This window comes from Rhinatrema bivittatum, chromosome 4, assembly GCF_901001135.1.
Source record: "Rhinatrema bivittatum chromosome 4, aRhiBiv1.1, whole genome shotgun sequence".
Lineage (NCBI taxonomy): Eukaryota > Metazoa > Chordata > Amphibia > Gymnophiona > Rhinatrematidae > Rhinatrema > Rhinatrema bivittatum.
The window spans coordinates 426310074-426335139 of record NC_042618.1 but is presented as its reverse complement, the minus strand read 5'-3'; the positions used below and the strand labels follow the sequence as shown (position 1 = coordinate 426335139).

At 43.9% G+C, this 25066-nt stretch overlaps 1 protein-coding gene across 1 annotated transcript in view; it reads right to left on the bottom strand.

Annotated features, from left to right (window-relative positions):
* Positions 1–25066, bottom strand: part of PLXND1 (plexin D1) — a 166005-nt gene that overhangs the window by 78338 nt on the left and 62601 nt on the right. The window contains exons 10-18 of the mRNA XM_029601413.1: positions 24697–24786; positions 22592–22685; positions 16117–16280; positions 13623–13774; positions 8859–8958; positions 6487–6626; positions 3681–3851; positions 1444–1534; positions 215–490 (exon numbers count right to left, since the gene is read on the bottom strand). Coding sequence (XP_029457273.1) covers positions 215–490; positions 1444–1534; positions 3681–3851; positions 6487–6626; positions 8859–8958; positions 13623–13774; positions 16117–16280; positions 22592–22685; positions 24697–24786 — 1278 coding nt within the window. The remainder of the gene's footprint in view (positions 1–214; positions 491–1443; positions 1535–3680; positions 3852–6486; positions 6627–8858; positions 8959–13622; positions 13775–16116; positions 16281–22591; positions 22686–24696; positions 24787–25066) is intronic.

Genomic DNA, 25066 nt, shown 5'->3' with positions numbered 1-25066 from the left:
ATCTTTCATCTCTGTCCTGTCATGCACTTTAGGCAATAAAATCTCACACCAGGGTTTTCAGGCAAGCAGAAGGCATTATTACAAAATATACTGGTATTTTAGAGCCGGAGGTTTCATGGCATCTATATCTAAAGTTTTAGGCTTTGTGAAGTGTGTGCCTGTGGCTTTCTTTCCCTTTCCCAGAACAATGCTAAGTATACTGTATGCGTCTTACATGAATCACCAGCGTCAGGGGCTCTCCAGGGTGGTGCTTGATCCATTTCTCCTTCTTAGCTGTGAAGAACTGGGGATCTGGGTAGTAATCCAGGCTAAACTTGCTGCTGTGCACCGGCTCGTCAGTGGGTAGATGTTCTTCAGGGCCAGGCCTGGGGTCCTTGTAGAGAATGTCATTGATGTAGAAGTCTACCAGAGCTGACTTAGTTCCTAAAGAGCGGTTGAAGACTGCTGGAGACGGGCAGGAAATCACAGCGGGACTAAGGACAGCACAGTTCTGCAAAGAAATGGAGAACTATCACTAAGAAAGAGAAGAAACACAGAAAGCAGTACAGGAAAGAAAAGGCAAGAGAGAGAGAGACAACATGACAGTGCATGAGAGTACATAAGTATATGAGAGAGCATGTGGCACTAAGACGGCATGCAAGACAGTGGCCGCTCTTGTAAGAAGTAAAATGGCGATATCTACCAGGAGCAATACCTGTAAGGATGTCCAGCTTAGAATAATAAACCAGTCTGGCTGTCTATCGTGAAGACCTAATAAAGATATTAGGGCCTGATTCACAAAATCATTTCTCATTCTGAGCCTTAGTGAATAAAATACAGGGTGTATTCCCTGGTACAGATATTGTATGTATCTGCCTTGCACAGAGTAAAAGTCCTGTAAAAATGTGCAGCTCAGATTAATAATCTGCTAAATGCAGGGTAACAATCTGCTAAAGATGTTGTATTATATGTTACCCTTTCATACTGCCTTCCTCGAAAACAAAGCACTTTACAACAAATTATTTTCCGATCACCCCAGCATATTTCACATAACCTTGTTATTTAACCATGTTATTTTCTCATTAACCCTCATGTTATTTTACCAACCGCTATTGTATTTTATTTATTGTCATTTTTTATTGCCATTTTTCATTGATATTTATTGTTGTTTATTTATTAATTATTTATTAATTGTTATTGCGTTTATTTTCATTTATTAATTGTTATTTATTAACTGTTAGCATTGTTATATATATATATTTTATTCTGTTTCTTGGATTAACTATGTTCATTGTAAACCGCTAACTTGAAGCGATAGTTACTGTTCATTGTAAACCGGGGTGATATGTATATTATACAGGAACCTCCGGTATATAAATCCTTAAATAAATAAATAAATAAAATAAATAAAACCATACACTCATCCCAAATCAATAATCAGAGAAGGATAAGGAAGAGACTCACTGTTTGTTCCTTCCCAATCTTCTGCACCACCATTGACATATTCTGAACCATGTCAAATCCCTCCCCTTCAAGGGTGATGACCCTTCCACCACTAAAACAGAACATCATATGCATTAGGGACACAGAAGTAAAGCAAGGACACTGCAGCGGATTCATGCCATCAACACAGGTGCCAAGACAGGTCCAGAGTCTAGCATCTGCCATGGCTGGGCAGTAAGGAGTTAGGGCCATCTTTAGCCTGTTTTCCATAGGAGCTATATACACAGAAACAGCATCTTATATGAACTGTGAACATTTAGCTCACACAGACATCCTGAGAGCATGACAGAATTACACAAGTGGCTGGCCCAAGCATCTAATGCGAGTGAAGATTTTGGAGGAAGACTTTTGACCAGCTCTGGTTGTTGAGCTTTGTACTCCAGCACCATAAGTATCACGATGCATCAGAAGATGGAGTCCAAAACCCAGGACTACCAGAAGTCTCCCTCTAAATTCTGGAACACATCATGTCCCTGGAGGGGTCTAGCACCTCTGGGTTCTAAGCACCACTCTGTTGCTGGCTCTGTGCTGGGACTCAGTATTGTGCTGCACTGGGCCTCCTGTCCCTTGTCTTTCCTCTTCTCTTTTTCTTTCTTTAAAGTGTCTTGACAGCTTGCGGCAAACTAATTAATTAATTAATCAATTAACTAATTAATCAATGTTTATAATGTTATAACTGTTAAATCAATACGTATTTGTGTTTTCTACAATATTACAATGTAAAGATAATATGACTGCTGTCGCATTATCACAAAGGTTATCATGTAAACCGATGTGATACCCATGTTTAATGTCAGTATATAAAACAAATAAATAAATAAAATAAATAATTATTTATGTGGCTAACCTATGAGTATTTTTAATTGGGTATGTGGGGGTCACATGATTTTCTGTTGGTGCTTCTTTTGAATTTTCTTAAAAGCAGTTCTACCTTGGTTTATGGTGTTTTGGTGCCGTTTGAGCTTTTGCCTATTGTCACTGTTTGATCAGCATTTGGTAAGTGCTTGCTGATATGTTTTCCCTTTGGTGCATATTTTTGATTCTTCATCAAGTGCATAAACATAAGAACATAAGAAATTGCCATGCTGGGTCAGATCAAGGATCCACCAAGCCCAGCATCCTGTTTCCAACAGAGGCCAAACCAAGCCACAAGAACCTGGCAAGTACTCAAACACCAAGAAGATCCCATGCTACTGATGCCAGTAATAGCAGAGGCCATTCCTTAAGTCAACTTGATTAATAGCAGTTTATGGACTTCTCCTCCAAGAACTTATCCAAACTTTTTTTAAACCCAGCTACACTAACTGCACTAACCACATCCTCTGGCAACAAATTCCAGAGCTTACTTGTGCGTTGAGTGAAAAAGAATTTTCTCTGATTAGTCTTAAATGTGCTACTTGCTAACTTCATGGAGTGCCCCCTAGTCCTTCTATTATCCAAAAGTGTAAATAACCGATTCACATGTACTTGTTCAAGACCTCTCATAATTTTAATAACTTCTATCATATCCCCCCTCAGCAGTAAGATCATCTCCAAGCTTCTCCAAGCTGAACAGCCTTAACTTCTTCAGCCTTTCCCCATAGGAGAGCTGTTCCATCCCCTTTATCATTTTGGTTGCCCTTCTCTGAACCTTCTCCATTGCAACAATATCTTTTTTGAGATGCGGTGACTAGAACTGTACACAGTATTCAAGGTGCGGTCTCACCATGGAGCGATACAGAGGCATTATGACATTTTCCGTTCTATTAACCATTCCCTTCCTAATAATTCCTAACATTCTGTTTGCTATTATTTGTTTTTACGTTTCTGCGTCCCTCCTGAAATAGCCCAATGGCGAAACACAATCCTTGTCCGAGGACTTTATTATGTTTTGTTGGACCTCATGTTTTTGATCACTGACAATAAAGATATATTTTTTTCCATCAGCAACTTTGGAAGAGCTTTTTGGTTGTTCAGGACTCAGGACTGATCCTTTGGAACACATTGTCCCACAGGTTTTTTGTTTTTTTTTGTGGACTTCTCAAGTGTAGATTCCATTTCTGCCTTTGGACTATTTGCTCTGGCATGACAATAACAGCAGCAGCTACCATCCCAAGTGGCACCAGTGGGAAATCTGACTGGCATAGTGTGGCTTCACGTAGAGCTTTCATTGCTCTGGCAATGCTGCTCAAATAGGCCCACAGACAGACAGCTGTTACCTAACAAAGCTGTTTGTAGGCGTGATGCTGTAGATGATGAGGTCCTTCCGATAGCTGAACGTGAGATTGCTGCTGATACAAGACTCTCTCTCAAACTGGACGCAGACGTGCACAGCCTCAGAAATAAAGGGCACCGCTGGCATCGTACATATGATGGTACTGTCCAGACGCCTGTCAAAGAAAGATGAGTTAGAGAGCAGTCCAGGGACAGGCTACAAGCAGACGGGAAACTTTTTATTATTACTTTTTTTTTTTTTTTTTAAGAGAAGGCATAAACTGCCTGATTTGTCCAGGATCCAAATGGTGTCATATCTCCAAAAGGATCAGGTGGTAAAGCAATAATCACCACCACCACCACCACCTCCACCACCACAGTCCAAAGCATCTAAATCTCAGCCAAACAGCCTAGAAGGCACCATTCTCAGCCCATGGTTCAGACTTTAACACTTGATCTTAGCTCAAAATGAGGGCAAGAAGCAGCTGGGATGTGCTTGCTTGGTGCAAATTAAAGGCTGTGGGCACAAAACACCCAGGTGCGTAATGGGACTAGATGGGTTGGCTGGGTCATGAGGTGCAGAGACGTATTACACTAAATATTAATTTATTTTAAACCTTAAATGGTTCTTTACACAGACTTAAAACATTCTCATGATTTTGAAAGAATAGTAATAACATTGCCATTCTTTTTATTTACTAAAATATTTATAGTCCACTTACAGTGATGAATCATGCTAAGCGGATTCTGGTTTGCTCTGTTTTTCTCCTCCTCCTTTTCAGAGCCTGCCACCATCATGATAAACTACAACTCCCTTTGGAACCCAGGGCATGTGCATGCACCTCGATTCCCACCTCTAGGTGCCAATGATGTGCTATGACTGGGATTCCCTGCCATCCTGGGGCTGAAGACATTGGAGTGGCAGCACCACCAGTGCATGTGCACCTCGATTCCCACCTCCGGTGCTATGAATGGGATTCCCTGCCATCCTGGGGCTGGAGACCCTGGAGAGGCAGCACCACCACTGCATGTGCACCTCGATTTCCAACTCTAAGTGTCAGTGTTGTGCTATGACTGGGATTCCCTGCCATTCTGGGCAGTCTCACCAGTCCCTGTTGACTTGATGATCACAAGTCATGTTTGAGAAAGGTCAAACCTAGGTCTCTGCCATTGGGCTGATGTCAAAAAGGACAATTTTTTTTTTTAAATTAATGAATTACATCTTCTTAATTTTAGAAGTAAAAATTACTTCCAACATTTATTTATTTATTTAAAAGTATTTACCGTATATACCGTTTTATAAAAATAAATTTTGTCAAAACGGTTTACAGTGGGTAAAATGAAAATTTAAAGAAAAAACAATCAAAATCAAATTAAATTTAAAATGTACATAAAGTTAATTAATAGCTAGAAGAAATTCTAGCATAAAATAAATCATTTACTCAAAGTAAAATAAAACGTAAAACATTGTTGCCATGGGACTTACTGTTGCTGGGGGAAGGGAAGGAAAAAGGGGAGGAAGGTAATGGGGTGAGAGAACAATGATGAGACTGAGAGGGAGGGGGGGAATGTGATGAAATGAGTAAGATGGATGAATGCTATAGATAAGTCGGTGGTATATGTTAAATGTTAAGTTTGATCTTGGGTGGGAATATTAAATGCAAGTTGGAAAAGATAAGTTTTAAGTGATTTTTTGAAATGAGAGGGATTTGATATTAACCGCAGTGGATTTGGAAGAGAATTCCAAAGTATTGGACCGGCTACCGAGAAAGCTCTCTTTCTGGTAACATCTAGCCTGGCTTGTTTGGGTGAGGGAATATCTAGGAGATTTTGAGTGAGTGATCTTAGATGTCGTGCAGGTTTGTAAATCCGAAGTAAAGAACAGAGCCATGTGGAGGTTGGATTGTGTGGATCCATGGATAGTGGAGAGAATTTTATATTTTACCCTGAACTTTATGGGAAGCCAGTGTAATGATTGCAGAATTGGGGTAATATGGGGGCCAAAATATATGCAGGGAGAAAGACCATCTTTGGCTTTCATGTCTTGCCTTGTGCTTTATTCTTCTGTAATACTGTAATTCTATAAAAAATGTATTACTGGGATGGACATGCAGGGGTCATAGGCTGAATCACAGAGTGCTGGGCATCTGCACCTGTTACACCGGAGAGTCCATGGAAAGCTCCCCAAATGCATCCAGGAGTTTCCGAAGCTGCTGTTTGGATAAGGGCACAGTGTTTGAATGTGGAATGTAGGATTATTTTTGCAAACTTCTAGCAAAAGCAGAGAGACCAGAGGGCAGAACACGGGAATCCAGTTTTCTTTCTAAGCCAATAGGAAAAATAAAGCCTGAGTTTAGAAAAAAAAATAACCTGTGGCTTTGGCAGACACCAAGGGGTCAATTTTGAATCACCCGCAGTGTAGGTACTTGGAATGCATGGATGTTTTATCCACCCCGGGTATTTCCCTTTGAGAGTTGCATTCAATATCCACGATCTCAAAATGCTCTCATACATCTCAACCTGCTGCCTGTACAGACACCCAACTGGGGACAAAACAGCGCAGATATATTTGCAAATCAGATATAGAGAGGCTGTTTTACTCTCCTGACCTAAACACACCCCAGGGACACCTCGATTTACTGTGACTAGAAGTCTGTGTGCTATGAAAGCCCGAGGGCACTTTCAGCCGCCCCATGGGGGTCGATCTTCACCCCGGGTAAGCACCTATTTACCCGGGAAAATCACTCTGAAAGTCATCGTCCACATGATCAAGACACATTGTAAGCTGTGACGGAATGACTAGGGACTCACACAGGGTCAGAGCACTGCTGGCTGTCATTGACCAGCACACGCAGATCAGAACCGATGTTCAGATGCTTCCCGGTGATGGTGACTTTGGTTCCACCTGCTTTAGGGCCAAAGCGGGGATACAAGGAATGCACCTCAGGGACCTGCAGACAAAGAGAGTCCATCAGCCCAGACATATCGTATATAAACAACTGGGAGTTAGAAAATAGAGGTCTTTGCAGAGTCTGCTAATACTCAGCTGCTGCACTGTGTAGGTCCTTACTTTCCTCCCAAAGAGCAGCATGAGCATATAAGATGTTTACAAGTGACCTAGTATGGACACAACCAGTTCACCCAGCATTGGTTCTTGTTTCAAGAGGGAATTTCATGTCAGTAAGTCATAAGGATTGCATATATTTAACTCATGACTTATGCAAGACCTTCCTGTATACTCCCCTCACATACACACGCACACACACACACACACACACACACACACACACACACACACACACATCATCCATTCTGCTTGTGCAATCCATGCCAATGTTTATCAAAAGCAGATCTAAGTTAGAACCTGGAAGCTCATACAAGGAAACAGAGGGGATTTTCTTGCTCTGAAGAGGAAGGAAAACCTCTGCTTTTGTATCTGATATCATACGAGGATAATCGGGTTTGTAAGCAACTGCCGTAGGGGCTGTGCAACCTTATCAATGAATGTCACCCTATCACCTCGGACAGATGCCTCAGAAAGAAAAAAATGCCAGCCTGTGCTGCGTTCCTGACGGGGTAGAATAGAGCTCAGGCTGTGGTGTGCTGGCCTCTCCCCTGGGAGGAAGAGACCATGATGTGCTGGGTTCTCTCCTGGGAGGAACAGAACTCAGACCCATGAACTTCTGGGCTCACTTCTGGGAGCTCACTCATTCTCTAGGAAGTGCTGAAAGTGAGATTTTTCAGCGGCTTTTCTTTTTGATTTTCAATCCAGCTTAGATTCATTCTTTTGTCATCAAATACTATCTGAGCTGCCATGCTATTGGTTGGTTCTGATTACATCATAGGTGTTATATTGTTAATTAAGCCACAGTGAAATTCTGAATTTTATATCACAAAGCTTGCATAAGGTCTTTAGATGAATGAATTATCTGTCAAATAATGTAAAGTTTGGCAATCTGTCAGCATAACTGGGAAACAAATATGTGATCAGTCGTGCATCCTATCTGATTAAAGATGAACTTACTCACCACATAAGAGTACTTCAGCCATGCATCCTATCTGATTAAAGATGATCTTACTCACCACATAAGAGTACTTCAGCCATGCATCCTATCTGATTAAAGATGATCTTACTCACCACATAAGAGTATTTCAGCCATGCATCCTATCTGATTAAAGATGATCTTACTCACCACATAAGAGTACTTCAGCCATGCATCCTATCTGATTACAGATGATCTTATTCACCTCATAAGAGTACTTCAGCCATGCATCCTATCTGATTAAAGATGATCTTACTCACCACATAAGAGTACTTCAGCCATGCATCCTATCTGATTAAAGATGATCTTATTCACCTCATAAGAGTATTTCAGCCATGCATCCTATCTGATTAAAGATGATCTTACTCACCACATAAGAGTACTTCAGCCATGCATCCTATCTGATTAAAGATGATCTTACTCACCACATAAGAGTACTTCAGCCATGCATCCTATCTGATTAAAGATGATCTTACTCACCACATAAGAGTACTTCAGCCATGCATCCTATCTGATTAAAGATGATCTTATTCACCTCATAAGAGTACTTCAGCCATGCATCCTATCTGATTAAAGATGATCTTACTCACCACATAAGAGTACTTCAGCCATGCATCCTATCTGATTAAAGATGATCTTACTCACCACATAAGAATACTTCAGCCATGCATTTTATCTGATTAAAGATGATCTTACTCACCTCATAAGAGTACTTCAGCCATGCATTTTATCTGATTAAAGATGATCTTACTCACCTCATAAGAGTACTTCAGCCATGCATCCTATCTGATTACAGATGATCTTACTCACCACATAAGAATACTTCAGCCATGCATCCTATCTGATTACAGATGATCTTACTCACCTCATAATAGTACTTCAGCCATGCATCCTATCTGATTAAAGATGATCTTACTCACCACATAAGAGTACTTCAGCCATGCATCCTATCTGATTACAGATGATCTTACTCACCACATAAGAATACTTCAGCCATGCATCCTATCTGATTAATGATGATCTTACTCACCACAAAAGAGTACTTCAGCCATGCATCCTATCTGATTAATGATGATCTTACTCACCACAAAAGAGTACTTCAGCCATGCATCCTATCTGATTAAAGATGATCTTACTCACCACATAAGAGTACTTCTCATTGGACTTCCCTTCTTTGCTGACATTTACTAAAACGAAATCTGAAAATACATCCAGGGCCTTTCCGGTCCGGCATACAATTCTGAAACAAGAACGGGACAAAATGCATAAATTGTCAGAACTGAAGACAAGAATGCATGCATCAGGGGTACAAAAGAGAAAGGGATGCATGGATTAGGGGTAACAAGGAAACCCAAGGAAGGAGAGGGGGAGTAGATCAGGGGAACCAGGGAGAGAGGGATGCATGGATCAGGGGAACCAGGGAGATAGGGATGCATGGATCAGAAGACCCAAGGAGATAGGAATGCATGGATCAGGGGAATAAAGGGAAAAGAGATACATGGATCAGGGGAATCAAGGAGAGAAAGATGCATGGATCAGGAGAATTAGGGAGAAAGATGCATGGATTATGGGAAGAAAACAGAAGGATGCAAGATTCAAGGGCAAAAGGCTACCTAGGATATCGGAACCCACAGAAGGCATGGGGGTAACCTGCACAGAGCAGAAGTTGCTACCAATGTTCCCTCTAAGAATTAAGTTGCTGTGAGCAAACATTTTTATTTGTGAGCAAAGGTTTTTGGTTACATTACCCTTTGAGCTATTTGGGCCATAGCGGTATGGGGCCTACCACAACCACTCTGGGCCTCCTATCTCTTGAGGCCATGGCGCCCTGTGTGAAAATAGTTGATGGTGCCCCCCTCCCCCAACTGATCCCTGCTCCTTGTGGGCAAAGGGTAAGACAGGATGAGGAAGAAGAGCTAACACTACCCCCATCAGATTTGCATGGATTAGCGGAGATGAGCACACTTTCCCCCTGACCTACCCACCACTCCAGTACTAGTCTGAGAAATATAGAAATACACATTCTTAAGATATAGAAATGCTGCATATACAGAAGAAAAAGACATATTATTTTAAGTTCCTTCAATCATGTGTCCCTGGATTACACATCACCGGCAGAACTGAGCCAAAAAATCTCTAACACAAATTTCAAATTTTGTCTAAATAACCAAAAATTAGAGCATACCCCTAGACTATGAATACCTTGGCCTGCCATTAAATGTTTCTGGCAACTTGGCTATAAGACATTACAAGAAAAACTCCTATGAACCCTATATGTAATAAAGTAAGCCCTAGCCAGTTTAGCTACCCAGCATAACTATTTTTAAATCATTTGATAACATTGCATCAACATTTTCAGAAAATGAATACAAGATGTTATTCAGATGATATTAATACCTCACAAACTACACAAAATATATCCACAGGTTGCAGTTAACTATTGGAGACAAATACAGAATACACAGACCATAAAGCATAATTAGAAATATGCAGACAAAAACTGAGCTGCAAATCACAACAAGCCAGATGCTGAACACAGTGCAACATTACTATTCAACATAAAAATCAAACAAAATCAAGAAATAGAAATCATGAATCATAATAGTAAAACCATACTAATAAAAAGAATAAATATTTCAAAGAACATAAGAACATAAAAATTTGTCATACTGGGTCAGACCAAGGATCCATTCAAGTCAAGCATCCAAGTACATCTGATGAATAAAACATCCAATAATTACAACATGTTATAAATTTCCCAAAACACCAATAAAATATTTCAAAACAGCAGAAACATCAAATAACACCCAATAATTAAAACTCCTGCTCTCCATGCCTTAGATCTTTTGATTTCCAGTCACCCTGAGATTATCATGGATTGGAGGGGACCTCATAAATTTTTATCTTCTCTCTCTCTCTCTCTCCCTCACACACACACACTCACTCACACACAGTTTATGTTCATTCTCTTACATGCTCCCTCTCTCATATACATGCCTGTGCTCTCTCTCACATACACAGGCTCACACACACTCTCAGGGTTTCCTCCTCTCTTTGGGCCACGGAAGGATAGGCTCCACCACAGCCCTGCCAGCCTTCTTGACACCTTTGAGCCACAGTGGGATGGACTCCACCTAACATTTATGCATGGGGGTAATCTGCACAGAGCGGTAGTTACTACCCTTAACAGAAAGCATGGGGGTAATCTGCATGAAGGAGCAGTAACTACCCTTAACAGAAAGCATGGGGGTAACCTGCACGAAGCAGCAGTTACTACCTTTAACAAAAAGCATGGGGGTAACCTGCACAGAGCAGCAGTTACTACCTTTAACAGAAAGCATGGGTGTAACCTGCACAGAGCAGCAGTTACTACCTTTAACAGAAAGCATGGGGGTAACCTGCACGAAGCAGCAGTTACTACCTTTAACAGAAAGCATGGGGGTAACCTGCACGAAGCAGCAGTTACTACCTTTAACAAAAAGCATGGGGTAACCTACACAGAGCGGCAGTTACTACCCTTAACAAAAAGCATGGGGGTAACCTGCACGGAGCAGCAGTCACTACCCTTAACAAAAAGCATGGGAGTAAACTGCATGAAGCGGCAGTAACTACTAGAGATGTGAATCAGAACCGGAATTGGTTCGGATTCCGGTTCCGATTCACATGTGGCTTTTTTTCATCGGGCCCAATCGCGATTTTGTTTATCGGCTGCACCAGAGCCGATAAACAAAAAACCCACCGCGACCCTTTAAAACTAATACCTTAGCTTCCCCCACCCTCCAGACCCCCCCCAAAAACATTTTACAGGTACCTGGTGGTCCAGTGGGGATCCCTGGAGCGATCTCCTGCTCCCGGGCCGTCGGCTGCCACTAATCAAAATGGCGCCGATGGCCCTTTGCCCTTACCATGTGACAGGGTATCCATGCCACTGGCCGGACCCTGTCACATGGTAGGAGCACTGGATGGCCCGTGCCATCTTGTGCTCCTACCATGTGACAGGGGCTGACCAATGGCACCGGTAGCCCCTGTGACATAGTAAGGGCAAAGGCTATCGGTGCCATTTTGATTACTGGCAGCTGATGGCCCGAGTGCAGGAGATCGCTCCCGGACCCCCGCTGGACCACCAGGGGCTTTTGGCAAGTCTTGGGGGACCCTCCTGACCCCCACAAGACTTGCCAAAAGTCCAGCGAGGGTCCGGGAGCGACCTCCTGCACTCAGACCATCGGCTGCCAGTGTTCAAAATGGCGCCGATAGCCTTTGTCCTTACTATGTCACAGGGGCTATCGGTGCCATTGGTCAGCCCCTGTCACATGGTAGGAGCACAAGATGGCACGGGCCATCCAGTGCTCCTACCATGTGACAGGGTCCGGCCAATGGCACGGATACCCTGTCACATGGTAAGGGCAAAGGGCCATCGGCGCCATTTTGATTAGTGGCAGCCGACGGCCCGGGAGCGGGAGATCGCTCCAGGGACCCCCACTGGACCACCAGGTACCTGTAAAATGTTTTTTGGGGGGTCAGGAGGGTGGGGGAAGCTAAGGGATTAGTTTTAAAGGGTCGGGGTGGGTTTAGGGGTTATTTTTGTGTGCTGTTTTTCCCGCCCTCCCCCAAAACGATAAGAGAACCCCCATGATCAATATCGTGGGGTTTTCCTATCGTTTTGGGGGAGCCCCCGATTTCTGACGATTTTGAAAATATCGTCCGATATTTTCAATCGTCCGAAGCCCGTTTCACATCCCTAGTAACTACCCTTAACAGAACGCTTGGGGTAATCTGGAAGGAATCACAGTTACTAAAAGCAAATTGCTGGGTAGACTAGATGGACCATTTGGTCTTTTTCTGCATCTTTACTATGTTACTATGTTTAACAAAGCATTCTTTCAACTGCTAGAACTATTTTTTATTGAACTGAAGGCAACGTTTCAACATGACCAACCTAACATGTGTCTTGTGTTAAAAAGCTGGATTGTGGCTGTATAGAGTGGGATGTGGGTTTATAGTGCTATATTATCATGTTAGAGTGGGATGTGGGTTTATAGTGCTATATTATCATGTTGATGTGGGTGTATAGTGCTATCTTATCATGTTAGAGTGGGTTGTAGGTGTATAGTGCTATATTATCATGTTGGTGTGGCTGTATAGTGCTATATTATCATGTTAGAGTGGAATGTGGGTGTATAGTGCTAAATTATCATGTTAGAGTGGGATGTGGGTGTATAGTGCTATATTATCATGTTGGATGTGGCTGTATAGTGCTATATTATCATGTTAGAGTGGGAAGTGGGTGTCTAGTGCTATATTATCATTTTAGAGTGGGAAGTGGATGTATAGTGCATAATTATCATGTTAGAGTGGGATGTGGGTGTCTAGTGCTATATTATCATGTTAGAGTGGGAAGTGGATGTATAGTGCTATATATATTATCATGTTAGATTGGAATGTGGATGTATAGTGCTATATTATCATGTTGGTGTGGGTGTTTAGTGCTATATTATCATCTTAGCGTAGGCTTTAGGTAGTATTATGATACTGGATTATTCACTTTGATCTGAGAAGTTTAACATTTGAGTGCCTACTTACGTTGAAATGTTATTTTAAGTTGATTTAGAATGACCCATTCTCAATGGGGATGTGCGGCAGGGCTAAAGCAATCAGACATCAGGCTGTGAGTTTTGTCATGGGCCTCCCTCCTAATGCTTGTATCCCCTAGGTGTAGTCTAACCCCACTGCTCCTGAGCTTCTGGCTTCCCTCCTAGAGTGCAGAAGTGTTAGATGGGTAGGTTCGGCCTTTCCTGGGAATGGTTAGCTAATGGCCACAGCACTACATGAGAAACCAGGACAACAGCAGCTCTGGTGCTGATTGAGTTCCACAGATGCCAGATTTTTACTGTCCAGGTCACTCACTCTTCAGACACCACATATCTGTCTTCAAGAAGGGCACATTTCACTCCACCGATGCTCACAGCATCAATGATGTCGCTGACTCTGCGGCCGAGGTTCCTTCCTCGGATTGTAAGAAGCGTTCCTCCTTCCACAGGGCCCCTGAGGGGCTCAATCTGCAAGGAAACAACAGGACAAAGGGTATGAGTAAAGCTTTTCTCTTCTTTTGGAATAAGGTCAGCAAGTAGAAGATAGCATCACCTATTCACCTCAGCTCTGACTACTGTAAATAATAATTACTAAGGGATCTATCCAGAAAGAAATCTGGGTCACTTTTGCAATTGTAGCAGAGCCCTTGAAAGCTGATGCTGTATGGCCATCAATTAAACTGCAGTACTCTACTCCTTCTACTATTAATACAAGTAATGTTCCTACAGTTACTGCTACTCTTGCTGCTCTTTCTACTCCACCTCTGCTACTGTGACTAATACTGCTATCTCCATTCCACCTCTACTACTGTAATTCCTGCTGCTACTCCTGCTGCTATAACTGCTTCATCTGTACTGCAATTCCTGCTTTCTCTACTTCACGTCTACTACTGCAATGCCTGCTGCTGTCCCTGCTCCACCTTTACTACTGCAATTGCTGCTGCTATCTCCATTCCTCCTGCTGCTACTCCTGCTGCTATATCTGCTTCATCTATACTGCAATTCTTGCTTTCTCTACTCTACCTCTACTACTGCAATTCCTGCTATCTCTACTCCATGTCTACTATTGTAATTCCTACTGCTGTCCCTGCTCCACCTTTACTACTGCAATTGCTGCTGCTATCTCCATTCCACCTCTGCTACTGCAATTCCTACTGCTACTCTTGCTGCTATATCTGCTTCATCTGTACTGTAATTCCTGCTTTCTCTACTCCACCTCTACTACTGCAATTCCTGCTATCTCTACTCCACATCTTCTACTGCAATTCCTGCTGCTATCTCTATTCCATCTCTACTATTGCAACCCCTGCCCCTGTCCTTGCTCCACTTCTACTACTGCCAATGCTGCTATCTCCATTCCACCTCTACTATTGTAATTCCTGCTGCTACTCCTGTTGCTATATCTGCTTCATCTGTACTGCAATTCCTGATTTCTTTCCTCCACCTCTACTACTGCAATTCCTGCTACTATCTCTGTTTCATCTCTACTATTGCAACACCTTCTGCTGTCCTTGCTCCATCTCTACTACTGAGCTGTTGCTGCTACCTCCATTCCATTTCTACTACTGCAATTCCTGTTGCTACTCCTGCTGCTATATCTGCTTCATCTGTACTGCAATTCCTGCTTTCTCTACGCCACCTCTACTACTGCAATTCCTGATATCTCTACTCCACTTCTACTACTGCAATTCCTGCTATCTCTACTCCCACCTCTACTACAGCAACTCCTGCTGTTATCAGCAGGAATTTCTCACTATCTTGCTACCCTCTATTGCTACCCCCTGATAAACTTGAAGGGTTGTGACTGTTTCTCCTTGACAGAATTTCTGCAATTAATATATTACAATGTTCCAATAAATCTTAATGATTGAAAGGGAAAGAAGCCATGCTACCATAATGAAAATAATACCAGGTTCAAATTCCACCACCACCACTTCATGTCTGATTCTGAGCGAGTCATTTAACCAGCTCATGCTCACACTATCTGTCAGCTCTTTGTTATAGGAACCTTGTAACCTCATGACTTATCTCACATAGGGGCCGATGCAATAACATGTGGGTTATAACTGTGTGCAGAAAGTCAGAGCACAGTTTCTTAACACACAGGTACAAAAAATGGTATCTTCTGATGCAGTAAGCCAATGTTATGCTAAAAAAGTGCACTGACTGGAGAATGTGCACACAGACCCGCATTAAAATGTGCAATAGGCACAGGCTGAATGCACAGTTTAAACTCAGGGGAGCGGGAGAGTCTCTCAGATCTGATTTATAAGCACAAAACTCATGTTGTGCGTGCATAAAAGACTTTTATCCACACAAAATGTTCAGTGCAGAAACCATTTTTTGTGCACATAGATCATACTTATGTGCAGAAAACATACTTTCAGGGTACAAAGCAAGTTTTCTGTGCACAAATCCCGATTACAGGTCCTGCTGTCAGAACTTCAGCTTCTGCCCCATAGATTGACACAAGCCCTGGAAACTTTACTCCGCCTCTGACCAGCAGGAAAATTTCGAGCGCTAAGCAAATCTGAGAAGTCAGGGCATTTTTCTGCAGAGGGAGGTACTTGTTATTAATGCCTTTATTTGCATGGGATGGTGCACAGTTTTACGCACAAGTATTTTGCGCAGGAAACTCCTTGCTGCATCGGGAGCAACATTTGCACACGAAAAAATATGCACACAACTGCGGGAAAATCCTGTGCTCTCTGCTGAAGGCATCTTATTGCATCGGCTCCACGGTGCTGTGCACACCGACAGCATTATAGAAATAAATGATGCATTTGTCCGTTTGTGTGCATAATCCTTACCTTCTTAATCTCCGGAGCAGGGCAGGTGTCGGGGATCTGCTGGGATTCGACGTTCAGCTTGCAGGCGGAGCTCGCCTCGGTCCAGATACAGCGGTGTCCCAGATCCACGCGGCCCAGACACTGCGAGCAGTCCAAGCTTCCAGAGGCACAGTTATAGACCTCCACTAAAACAGCAGAGAAAACCTCATGGGAAACCTTTCAGCCTTTCCCTTTTGAGCCATTCCAGTCATACAGAACCATCAAAGCTACACGCTTTGCATATTGTTAAAAAAAAAAAAAAAGAAATGAAATTAAATTGGTTCCAGGGAAACAAACTACAGTATCTGACAGCCACATCACAACTGACTCCAGCCAGCCAAGCAGTCACCGTAGCTGAATTTTCAATTGCAAAATCAGATTGGTTCAACTTTATGGCATTCAGTCTTAATTTCCCTGTCCAGCTGCTTTTGGTTTCAAGGTCTAAGATTTCAGTTTCTTTTTTTTCTAGGACTTTTAGCCCAACACCGCAGCAGCTGGGGGGTCCTCCCTGCTCTACCTCCTTCCCAAACACCTTAGAATTGAGGGCTTGATGTAATACGGTGTGGGATAAAACTGTGCTAAAACTCAGGTTCCAAAATGTTTAATTCCCAATGTAAGAAGCCAATGTTATGCTAATGCACTAGGAGTTAAAGAGCTGCGCTATGGAAACTGCACACAAAGACTGACCCCACATTTGAACACAAGGGGGGGGGGGGTGTCTCTCAGATGTGATTTATTTATTGATTTATTTATCGAGTTTTATATACCGTCATTCGGTTTCGCCATCATAACGGTTTACAAAAATACGAAGGTTTACAAGTTTAAGGAGGATAACAAGGTTTTCAAAAAGGTTTAAAAGATTGTTAACATAGGGATATCATCGGGGTCCGTGGAGGCCGCACCGGACCGCAGCGCCGAGACCCAGCCGACGACCGACCTCGCAAGGCCTGGCCCACCGAACACCACGAGGCCTGCCCTGTAGATGACGTCATCGCAAGCGCTGGGTAAGGGGATTTAAAATCCAGCCCCTACCTCAGGTGCCTTCTCTTCAAGGCCGGCTTGTCTCGCCCCCCCCCCCCAGCGATCGGCGAAGACCCATCGGGGTCCGTGGAGGCCGCACCGGACCGCAGCGCCGAGACCCAGGCGTCGACCAACTTCGCAAGGCCCACCCCACCGAACACCACGAGGCCCGCCCCATAGACGACGTCACTGCAAGCGCTGGGTAAGTGGATTTAAAATCCAACCCCTACCTCAGGCATCCCACACTGGGCATCGTGCGCCAAAGGAGCGCGACTAAGGGGCAGGCCCCTTAGTGCACCCCTTTGTGCCGCTTCTTTCGACCGCTCCAGCCTTCCTCAACACGCAACATAGACCAATTCAATAAATAATCTATGAGCAACATAACCATATACATTTACACCTCCCTCCCATCGCACGCCTGACCTCCCTTCAAAGCTGCCTCATAGACCGCAGCTGAAATCGCTGACCAATCAGCTCAGGCCCGCTCACAGTCCTGCTGTATCTACCTCCACTCTAGGTCCCCCTATACACCTTCCCTCCTCCCCCCCCCCCCCAGCATCCTCTTACAATATGGATACAAGAGTCACACACCCTACACAAGCCACCCACACCCCCTACAAACACTACCCATTTAACACAACAACAGGAGCCAACCTCAGAAGACTTATCACCATTCCCCTCTTCCATGACACACACATGGCTGCCCTATCAGTCCTTACCCTTCTCTTACTGAACGCACAGTCCATAGTAAAGAAAATCCCCATACTCAATTACCTCCTCACAGATCAAAATCCAGACCTTCTCTGCATCACAGAGTCATGGCTCAAAAACTTAGATACCCCCCTTATCAATCAATTACCAACAAGCAGTTACAACATCTTCTCCATTCCAAGACCCAGAAAGAAAGGAGGCGGCCTCCTGTTTCTAGCAGCCAAAAAACTTAAATTCAGCTCCCCGCTGCCCCTCGAAATCAGCCTCTTCAAATCCAAAGCTCTACAAATCCTACTGATTTATGCCCCTCTGGGCATTCTCAACAAGGATCCCTGCCCCCTCCTCGAAACCATAACGTCTTACATCAACACCAATCACCCCACCATCATCCTAGGAGATTTCAACCTCCACATTGACAAATCTCCCCATTCCCAATCATGTGAGTTCCTCCTCAACACTCTAACTGCTATGGGCTTCAAACAAATAATCAACTCTCCCACACAAAACTCAGGCCATACCCTGGACCTGATATTCATCAACAACCAAGTAACACTCTATTCCCCCCCTTCCCCTGGTCAGACCACATGTTAATACAAACCAAGCTCCAAGTGGACCACACCCATTTCCACTCCCACAAAGACAAAAAACTCATTGAATTCACCAAAACGTGCTCCAGTGAAGTCCTAGAAAAAACCCTACCGGAAGCCCTAAAACAACTGGATACCTCCAATACCATAACTGCAGTTAACTCATGGACCACAATCAACACGGAGATTGTAAAAAATATATGCCCAACCATCAAAAAAGAAATAAGTACCTCAGCAAAACACAAAGCACCCTGGTATAACCAGGATCTAAAAAACATAAAATGCTGGTTAAGGCAAGCTGAAAAAGCCTGGAGAAGAAACCCTACAAACTATGTGACCAATACAGAACACTGCTCTACATATATACAACAGACATCAACAAAGCCAAACGGAATTTCTGCTCTAAAAGAATTCACAACTACCAGTACAACCTGAGGGTCCTATTTGATTATGTCACACAACTAACTCGCCCCACAAACAATGCACCTCAAACAGATACTCCAACAATATCCAGTCTTAATTTCACCCAATACCTTAAAGACAAAACATCTGAACTAAGTTCAAATAGCCCACCTATCAACCCTGAACCCCCTACACCATCATCCCTTACTACACCCAAGTGGTCACAATTTGAGACCGTTGCCTCCACCGAGGTGGAAACTATTATCCGGAAGATAAACCCAGCGGCACACCCACTCGACCCCATTCCAACGAAAAGCCTCAAACTAATCCCGAACTGCCTAGCAAGACCCATTGCGGGCATCATCAACCTTTCCCTTGAACAAGGTCTCCTCCCGGATTCCCTAAAAAGTGCCGTGGTAAAACCTATTCTAAAGAAGCCTCAACTGGATCCGACCATCCTGTCCAACTACCAACCCATCTCTAACTTGCTTTTCCTGGCCAAGGTCATCGAGAAAACAGTTAACCACCAACTCTCAGAATTTCTAGAAAACCAAAATATACTTGTTCCTACCCAACACGGTTTCAAGAATTTTCACAGCACCGAATCACTGCTACTCACCCTCACAGATACAATACTTCGAGGGTTTGACAAAGGTACTTCCTTCCTCCTAATACTTCTTGACATTTCTGCCGCATTTGACACGGTCAACCATAAGATCCTAATCCACAGACTACGAGAAATTGGTCTCAATGGCAGCATTCCCCAATGGTTTCAATCATTCCTTTCCAACAGATCCTTCAAAGTAACTTACAATAGTACAACATCAGACCTAATACCCCTATCACAAGGAGTCCCAAAAGGCTCATCCCTATCCCCCACCCTCTTCAATGTTTATATGCTGCCATTATGCAACTATTTGGACAAAGCAGGCCTTTCCTATTTCCTATACGCCGATGATGTACAGATTCTGCTTCCCATCAGAGATAGCATCAATAACACACTAAGCCGATGGGAAACATACCTTACTGATATAAAACGTATCCTCACCCAAATGGCACTCACGCTCAACCAGAACAAAATGGAAATTCTTCACCTTTCGAGCAAAACTTCAACTCCCCCCACGGACCCCCACAACACCGCTCAAATACAAACTGCTCACAACAGTTAGAGATCTCGGAGTCACCTTGGACAAGGAATTAAATTTTAAATATCATATCAACACTCTGATAAAAGGTTTCTACAAATTACAAATCCTTAAAAATCTCCAACCCTTGCTACATCCTCCAGATTACCGGACAGTGCTACAATCCCTCCTCTTCGCCAAGTTAGATTACTGCAACTCCCTCCTAATAGGCCTTCCCGCTGCCACCCTCAAGCCCCTCCAGCTCCTTCAGAATGCAGCCGCAAGATCACTAATAGCAAAAAAAAACAGATCACATCACACCCCTACTCAAACAACTCCACTGGCTACCTGTCCCATTCAGATCTCAATATAAGATTCTCATGCTCATCCACAAAGCAATCCACAATGACAAGACCAGAATGCTTCAAGAACTTTACTCCACCTCTGACTAGGGTAAGATTTCCAGCACTAAGAAAACCTGAGTTCCGCCAGCGAGGAAACCAGGGCCGGTGAGAGCATTAGGTGGACTAGGCAGCCACCTAGGGCTCCAGAAGTAGGCGGGGTATTGGCGTTGGGTGCAAGGGCACCATTGTTGAAAAGAGCGAAAGAGGCTAGTGACGGCAGGGAGGTGGATGACTGGCAATTTGGTGCAATTCAGAGATTAGGGGTGCTAAACTCAACCCGCAAATTACCCTGTCCTGGACACAGTAAAGAAGTCTGTACCCAGAGGCCTGGCACCTACGTCTGAATGCCCACATGGGGTGTATGTATAGTCTGCAAAGTACTTATCATTGTGACTGCTTTGAAATCAAACATTCGGTCAGAGATTTTAGTTTCCAAAATTCCTTCTTCAAACTTTTGATGGTTATTGCTGTTCACAGATCTACCTCCCATTTTACTAGCAGGGGCATGCAAAGGGTCTTCTTTCTACATTCTGGATAAGAGCATGTATGTTGAATTTAAAGGCCAACTTTATTCTTTTTTGCATGGCGTCTATACAGTGCCTTTATTGCAAGAATGAAAATGTTTTTTATTAGAGAGGTTGAAGCGGCTCATTTTGAGATGAAGAGATGGTGAGAGGATATCTCCTAACACAGTAATGCCTTTTCAGTAGCCCCCTACTGAAAATCCCAGGCTGCATCCCAGGTGGACATTCCAGCATGAGAAATCAATGACCCTCTTCAACCAGTCCCTGGTGCGGAGAAGCTGAGATCTGGGAGAGCGAGCAAGAATGAGTTCTTAAATGCTAATTTTGGTTTTAAAAAACATCTGCTTTTAAGAGATACCTGCAGTATTTCAAAGGTTCATGCAACATACAGCAAGCAGTAAGACTGCTCTTGCTGGATTTTCTCCTGAATTCCTGGGGGCAGCCAGGCCTAGAGCTGTGTCACCAGTGACCTCATGAGGAGCATAATGTGATTGGTTCTTTCCGTGCCATGATGTCATTTCTGACATCAGAGCTGATAAGGACTAACTGATGATAGTTAATAGGAGATAAGTTGTGAACTTCCAAGAAATTGATAGGAACTTGGGGGCAGCTGCACAGATTTCAACAATCATGAGATCAGTATAAAATCTGTAGTGGATACAGGGGGAGTATTTGTGCTGGTCCTGCTTAGTTTTCAAATACTGCTCAGGACACAAGAGAGAACAGCTGTGGACTGGTACGTGGTATCCTGGGCATGCTTGTTAGAGCAAGGACTTGCCATGTTATAGTACATCACAACCTGTTGTTCCCATGGTACTCGTATTCAGCTAATTAGGGACTAAGGGCATGGCTCTGATGACCTTCCACTGGCTGGCTCAGAAATCTAGATTTTAGACTGGCTTAGTCTGCTGATGGGGAACCAGTGGCCCAGAGTCTTAATTAACAGCCCAAGAATTACCTTCAATAAACAGAATTCTTCCTGAGAAAGAGAGTGAGACAGAAGCACAGAGCTTATCACAATAAGAGACGGCAGATAAGCGCAGTTGGAAATTTCCAGCCGAACTCCTGGAACAATTGAAAACGAATGAAGCGGGTGGCTGGATGAACAGACGAATGCACCATTAAAAACCTAAGTCTGGCACATTTTAAGTTTCTGACGTACAATGCTTCTGAGGGAAAAAGTGAACCTTTACTGTTCTTCTGTAAAAAGTTTATTTTCTGTTTAATATAAAGGCTTAAAGCCAATAAAAAGAATATTAAATTAAAGAAAAGACCATATAGAGCCAGAGGAAAGGAACTGAGTTTCTGAGGCAGCTTCACAGAGGACTGAAGAGAAGCCTTCAGCACTGGATTCTCTGCTCCTAATGCATCACAGCTGGGCCCTTCTCTTCCCCCTCCCTCAGCTTGGCTTATCTACTTTCAGCTAAATTCTTCCTCTGACCCTGGGAAAAAAACCCCCACTTTTGCCTTATTCCTGCCTAAATATTCCCTGGCAGTGCTGAGGTTCACGTTCTGTTGGCCAAGTGATTATCATCCTGAGCTGTCCTGCGTGCGTGAAGGGAAACAGCCCCCACTCCTGAGGGGAGAATGAAAAGCTCTCTCACTCTGCCACTAAAAGCAGCTTTTATACTTGACCTACGATGAGCCCAGAACCGTGAGGAATAAAAAATCTTATCGTCTGGAACCTGTCATCCTCTCTGGACTGTCGAGGAAGCGTCCGCGGCTCCTCCTGTACTGCAGGCTCACCGGGAAGCGACGGCTCCTCTCCGAGGTGTGGAGCTGCAAGAGGGAACAAAACAGGAGAGTCAGAGCTGCTGGGCTGGCAGGCCAACCTTCAAACGTCATGGTGAGGTAAAAGGCTGGAGCGCAAAGCAGGAACTGCTTTTTCAGAAGGAACCACACAAAATGGCTGATTTTTTTATTTGGCTTTTTTTTTTTTTTTTACCAGACCGAGGGGCTGTGCCTCTGGGGGAAAGTGATGGCTGTTATGAATTGCACCAAAGAAAAGGCTATTATGGTGCCCACGGCACAGGTTAGAACATAAGATCCATCAAGCCTGGCATCCTGTGTCTGACCGTGGCCAGTCTGGGCCACAAGTACCCAGGAGATCACATAAAACAGATCTATTTCCCTGCTGTTACCCACTCCCGGGGATAGCGATGGCTTTCCTTGGCCATTGCTGTTCTGTGGGCTTTTCCTTCAGGAACTTGTCCGCACATCTTTTAAAGTGCGGTTGAAGAAGACGGGCCGAAGGCTCCCACAGTGGCCCGCGGTGCAGGCTGCAGGAGATATGGGCTGATGAGGAAAGATGGCTGCCGCTAAAGCAGAGAGACTGGCACTGAGAGATAGGAGTCTTCCTGCCTGGAGGGGTGGCCTGTGTGTTGCCTGGACATATTGTTTGGGGGGAGGGGGCTCAGACAGAGAGAAAAATGGAAACATAAAAAGGCTACTGGATCATATTCAAACTCTTCCAAAGATGTATTTTTGGTATAAATCACATGTGGTATAACAGTGTTTGGGTGGAGCATTCATTATGCCAAGGGACTCATATAAACTGGCTAGCGCTAGACAAAGGTGCAATTTCCCATTACGCATCCCAATGCCCGGCAGCACCCCTGAGACCTTCACACTCAGTTCTGCCAATGCACCTCACTCCTGCCCTGCGGCACCCCCTGCTATTCCAGTCATTTTTTTTTTTGTGTGTGTAAGATTAACCCCATTCCTTCATGTGTCTATATTAAACGTACAGTCCTGGCATTATCCGCGATTCTTATGCAGCAAAGTCTATTGGGATTTCAGCCCTTGAGGGTGCGGTCATACTGCTCCACACCCTGACCTTGGTGAACATGTGCGGGGAGCGGTCAGCAGCACATGAAACCTTCATTCATATCATGGTTAAGTCAGGAGTTACCTAAAGCAGGCTCACGTGCTGAGTGTGCCTTAGCAGGAGGGAGAGGCAGCACGGCCCTCTCCAGACTTCACGTGCCATTTGCCGCTGTCAGGCTTAGATGATATTATATAATATAAACATTGATTATTTGTATGATTTCACTTAACTCTCTGAGCTGACGGGAAATAATCTCAGGCCATAGTAAATGATCTTTATCTCACTGTGCAGGGAAAGGTAAATCTACGTGAGGAGCACGCTGCGTATGGTGGAGCGCACTGTGTATGGGCAAGCATGCTGCCTATGGGTGGCACATGCTGTCCGTGGGTGCCGTGGGTGCCGCATGCAAATCACACTGTCCATGGACACAGCATGTTGTCTCTGAGCAGAGCATACATACTGTGTGTGGGCAAAGCATGTCGTCTGTGAGCACTCAGTGTGTTTGCAAAGGTTCTGACACAGGAACAGCAAGATGCATGCCGCATATTAATATTATTGCTTTGTCCTGTCACGTGGGTTTGATTCTTGACTATGAATCTTTACTCCTGGGTCAGGTAAAGGCAGGGCAGAGAATCCATTAAGCAATGATTTTACAGCTAATGGTCAGCATCAGAGGTAGCTCTAGGCAGTGATGAATTTTGCTTTCCTGATTTCCATGAGTTTACTTCAGTACTTGGTCAACAGAAGTGAGAATAGGAGTTGGGGGGGGGGGGGGGGAGAGAATATTGGAGGCATCACAAATTAGCTAGTACCAGACGCATTGTGATAAAAAAGCTTTACTGAAAAGCTTACAGCAGCCTGGCAGGTTTCTCTGTGCAGAGCAAACAGTAATGCAGAACAGGGAGCATGGACCAGCCATAAAAGTAAGCCAAAATTAAAAAGCAAACCCTGATCAGGCCTTACCAGAACATTGCTGCACTGCACTGCTGAGGCGTTCACCCATCTAGCTTCATACGTCCTGTCCACTCCAAAGTCACACTCCAAGCTGCTGTCCTGTGGAAAGGAATGGAAAGAGTTCTCCGTTGGTTGCATTTTCTTTTTTTTTTTTTTATTGACTAGTAATGCTCTACTTCTTAGTAAGCTCACAAAGCATGGAATCACTTCTCCGTGTTTATTGGCTAGAAAAGATGAGCCTCCCGATCCTTATCTGTCACAGTCTCTAATTCTACCTTGAAAGCGTGGAGTTTATACCTGGCAAGGCTCCTGTTTGTGTTGTGTGTGAACTGGGAAAAGTGCAAACAGCAACTACTGGATCCAGGCGTGCACACAGCCG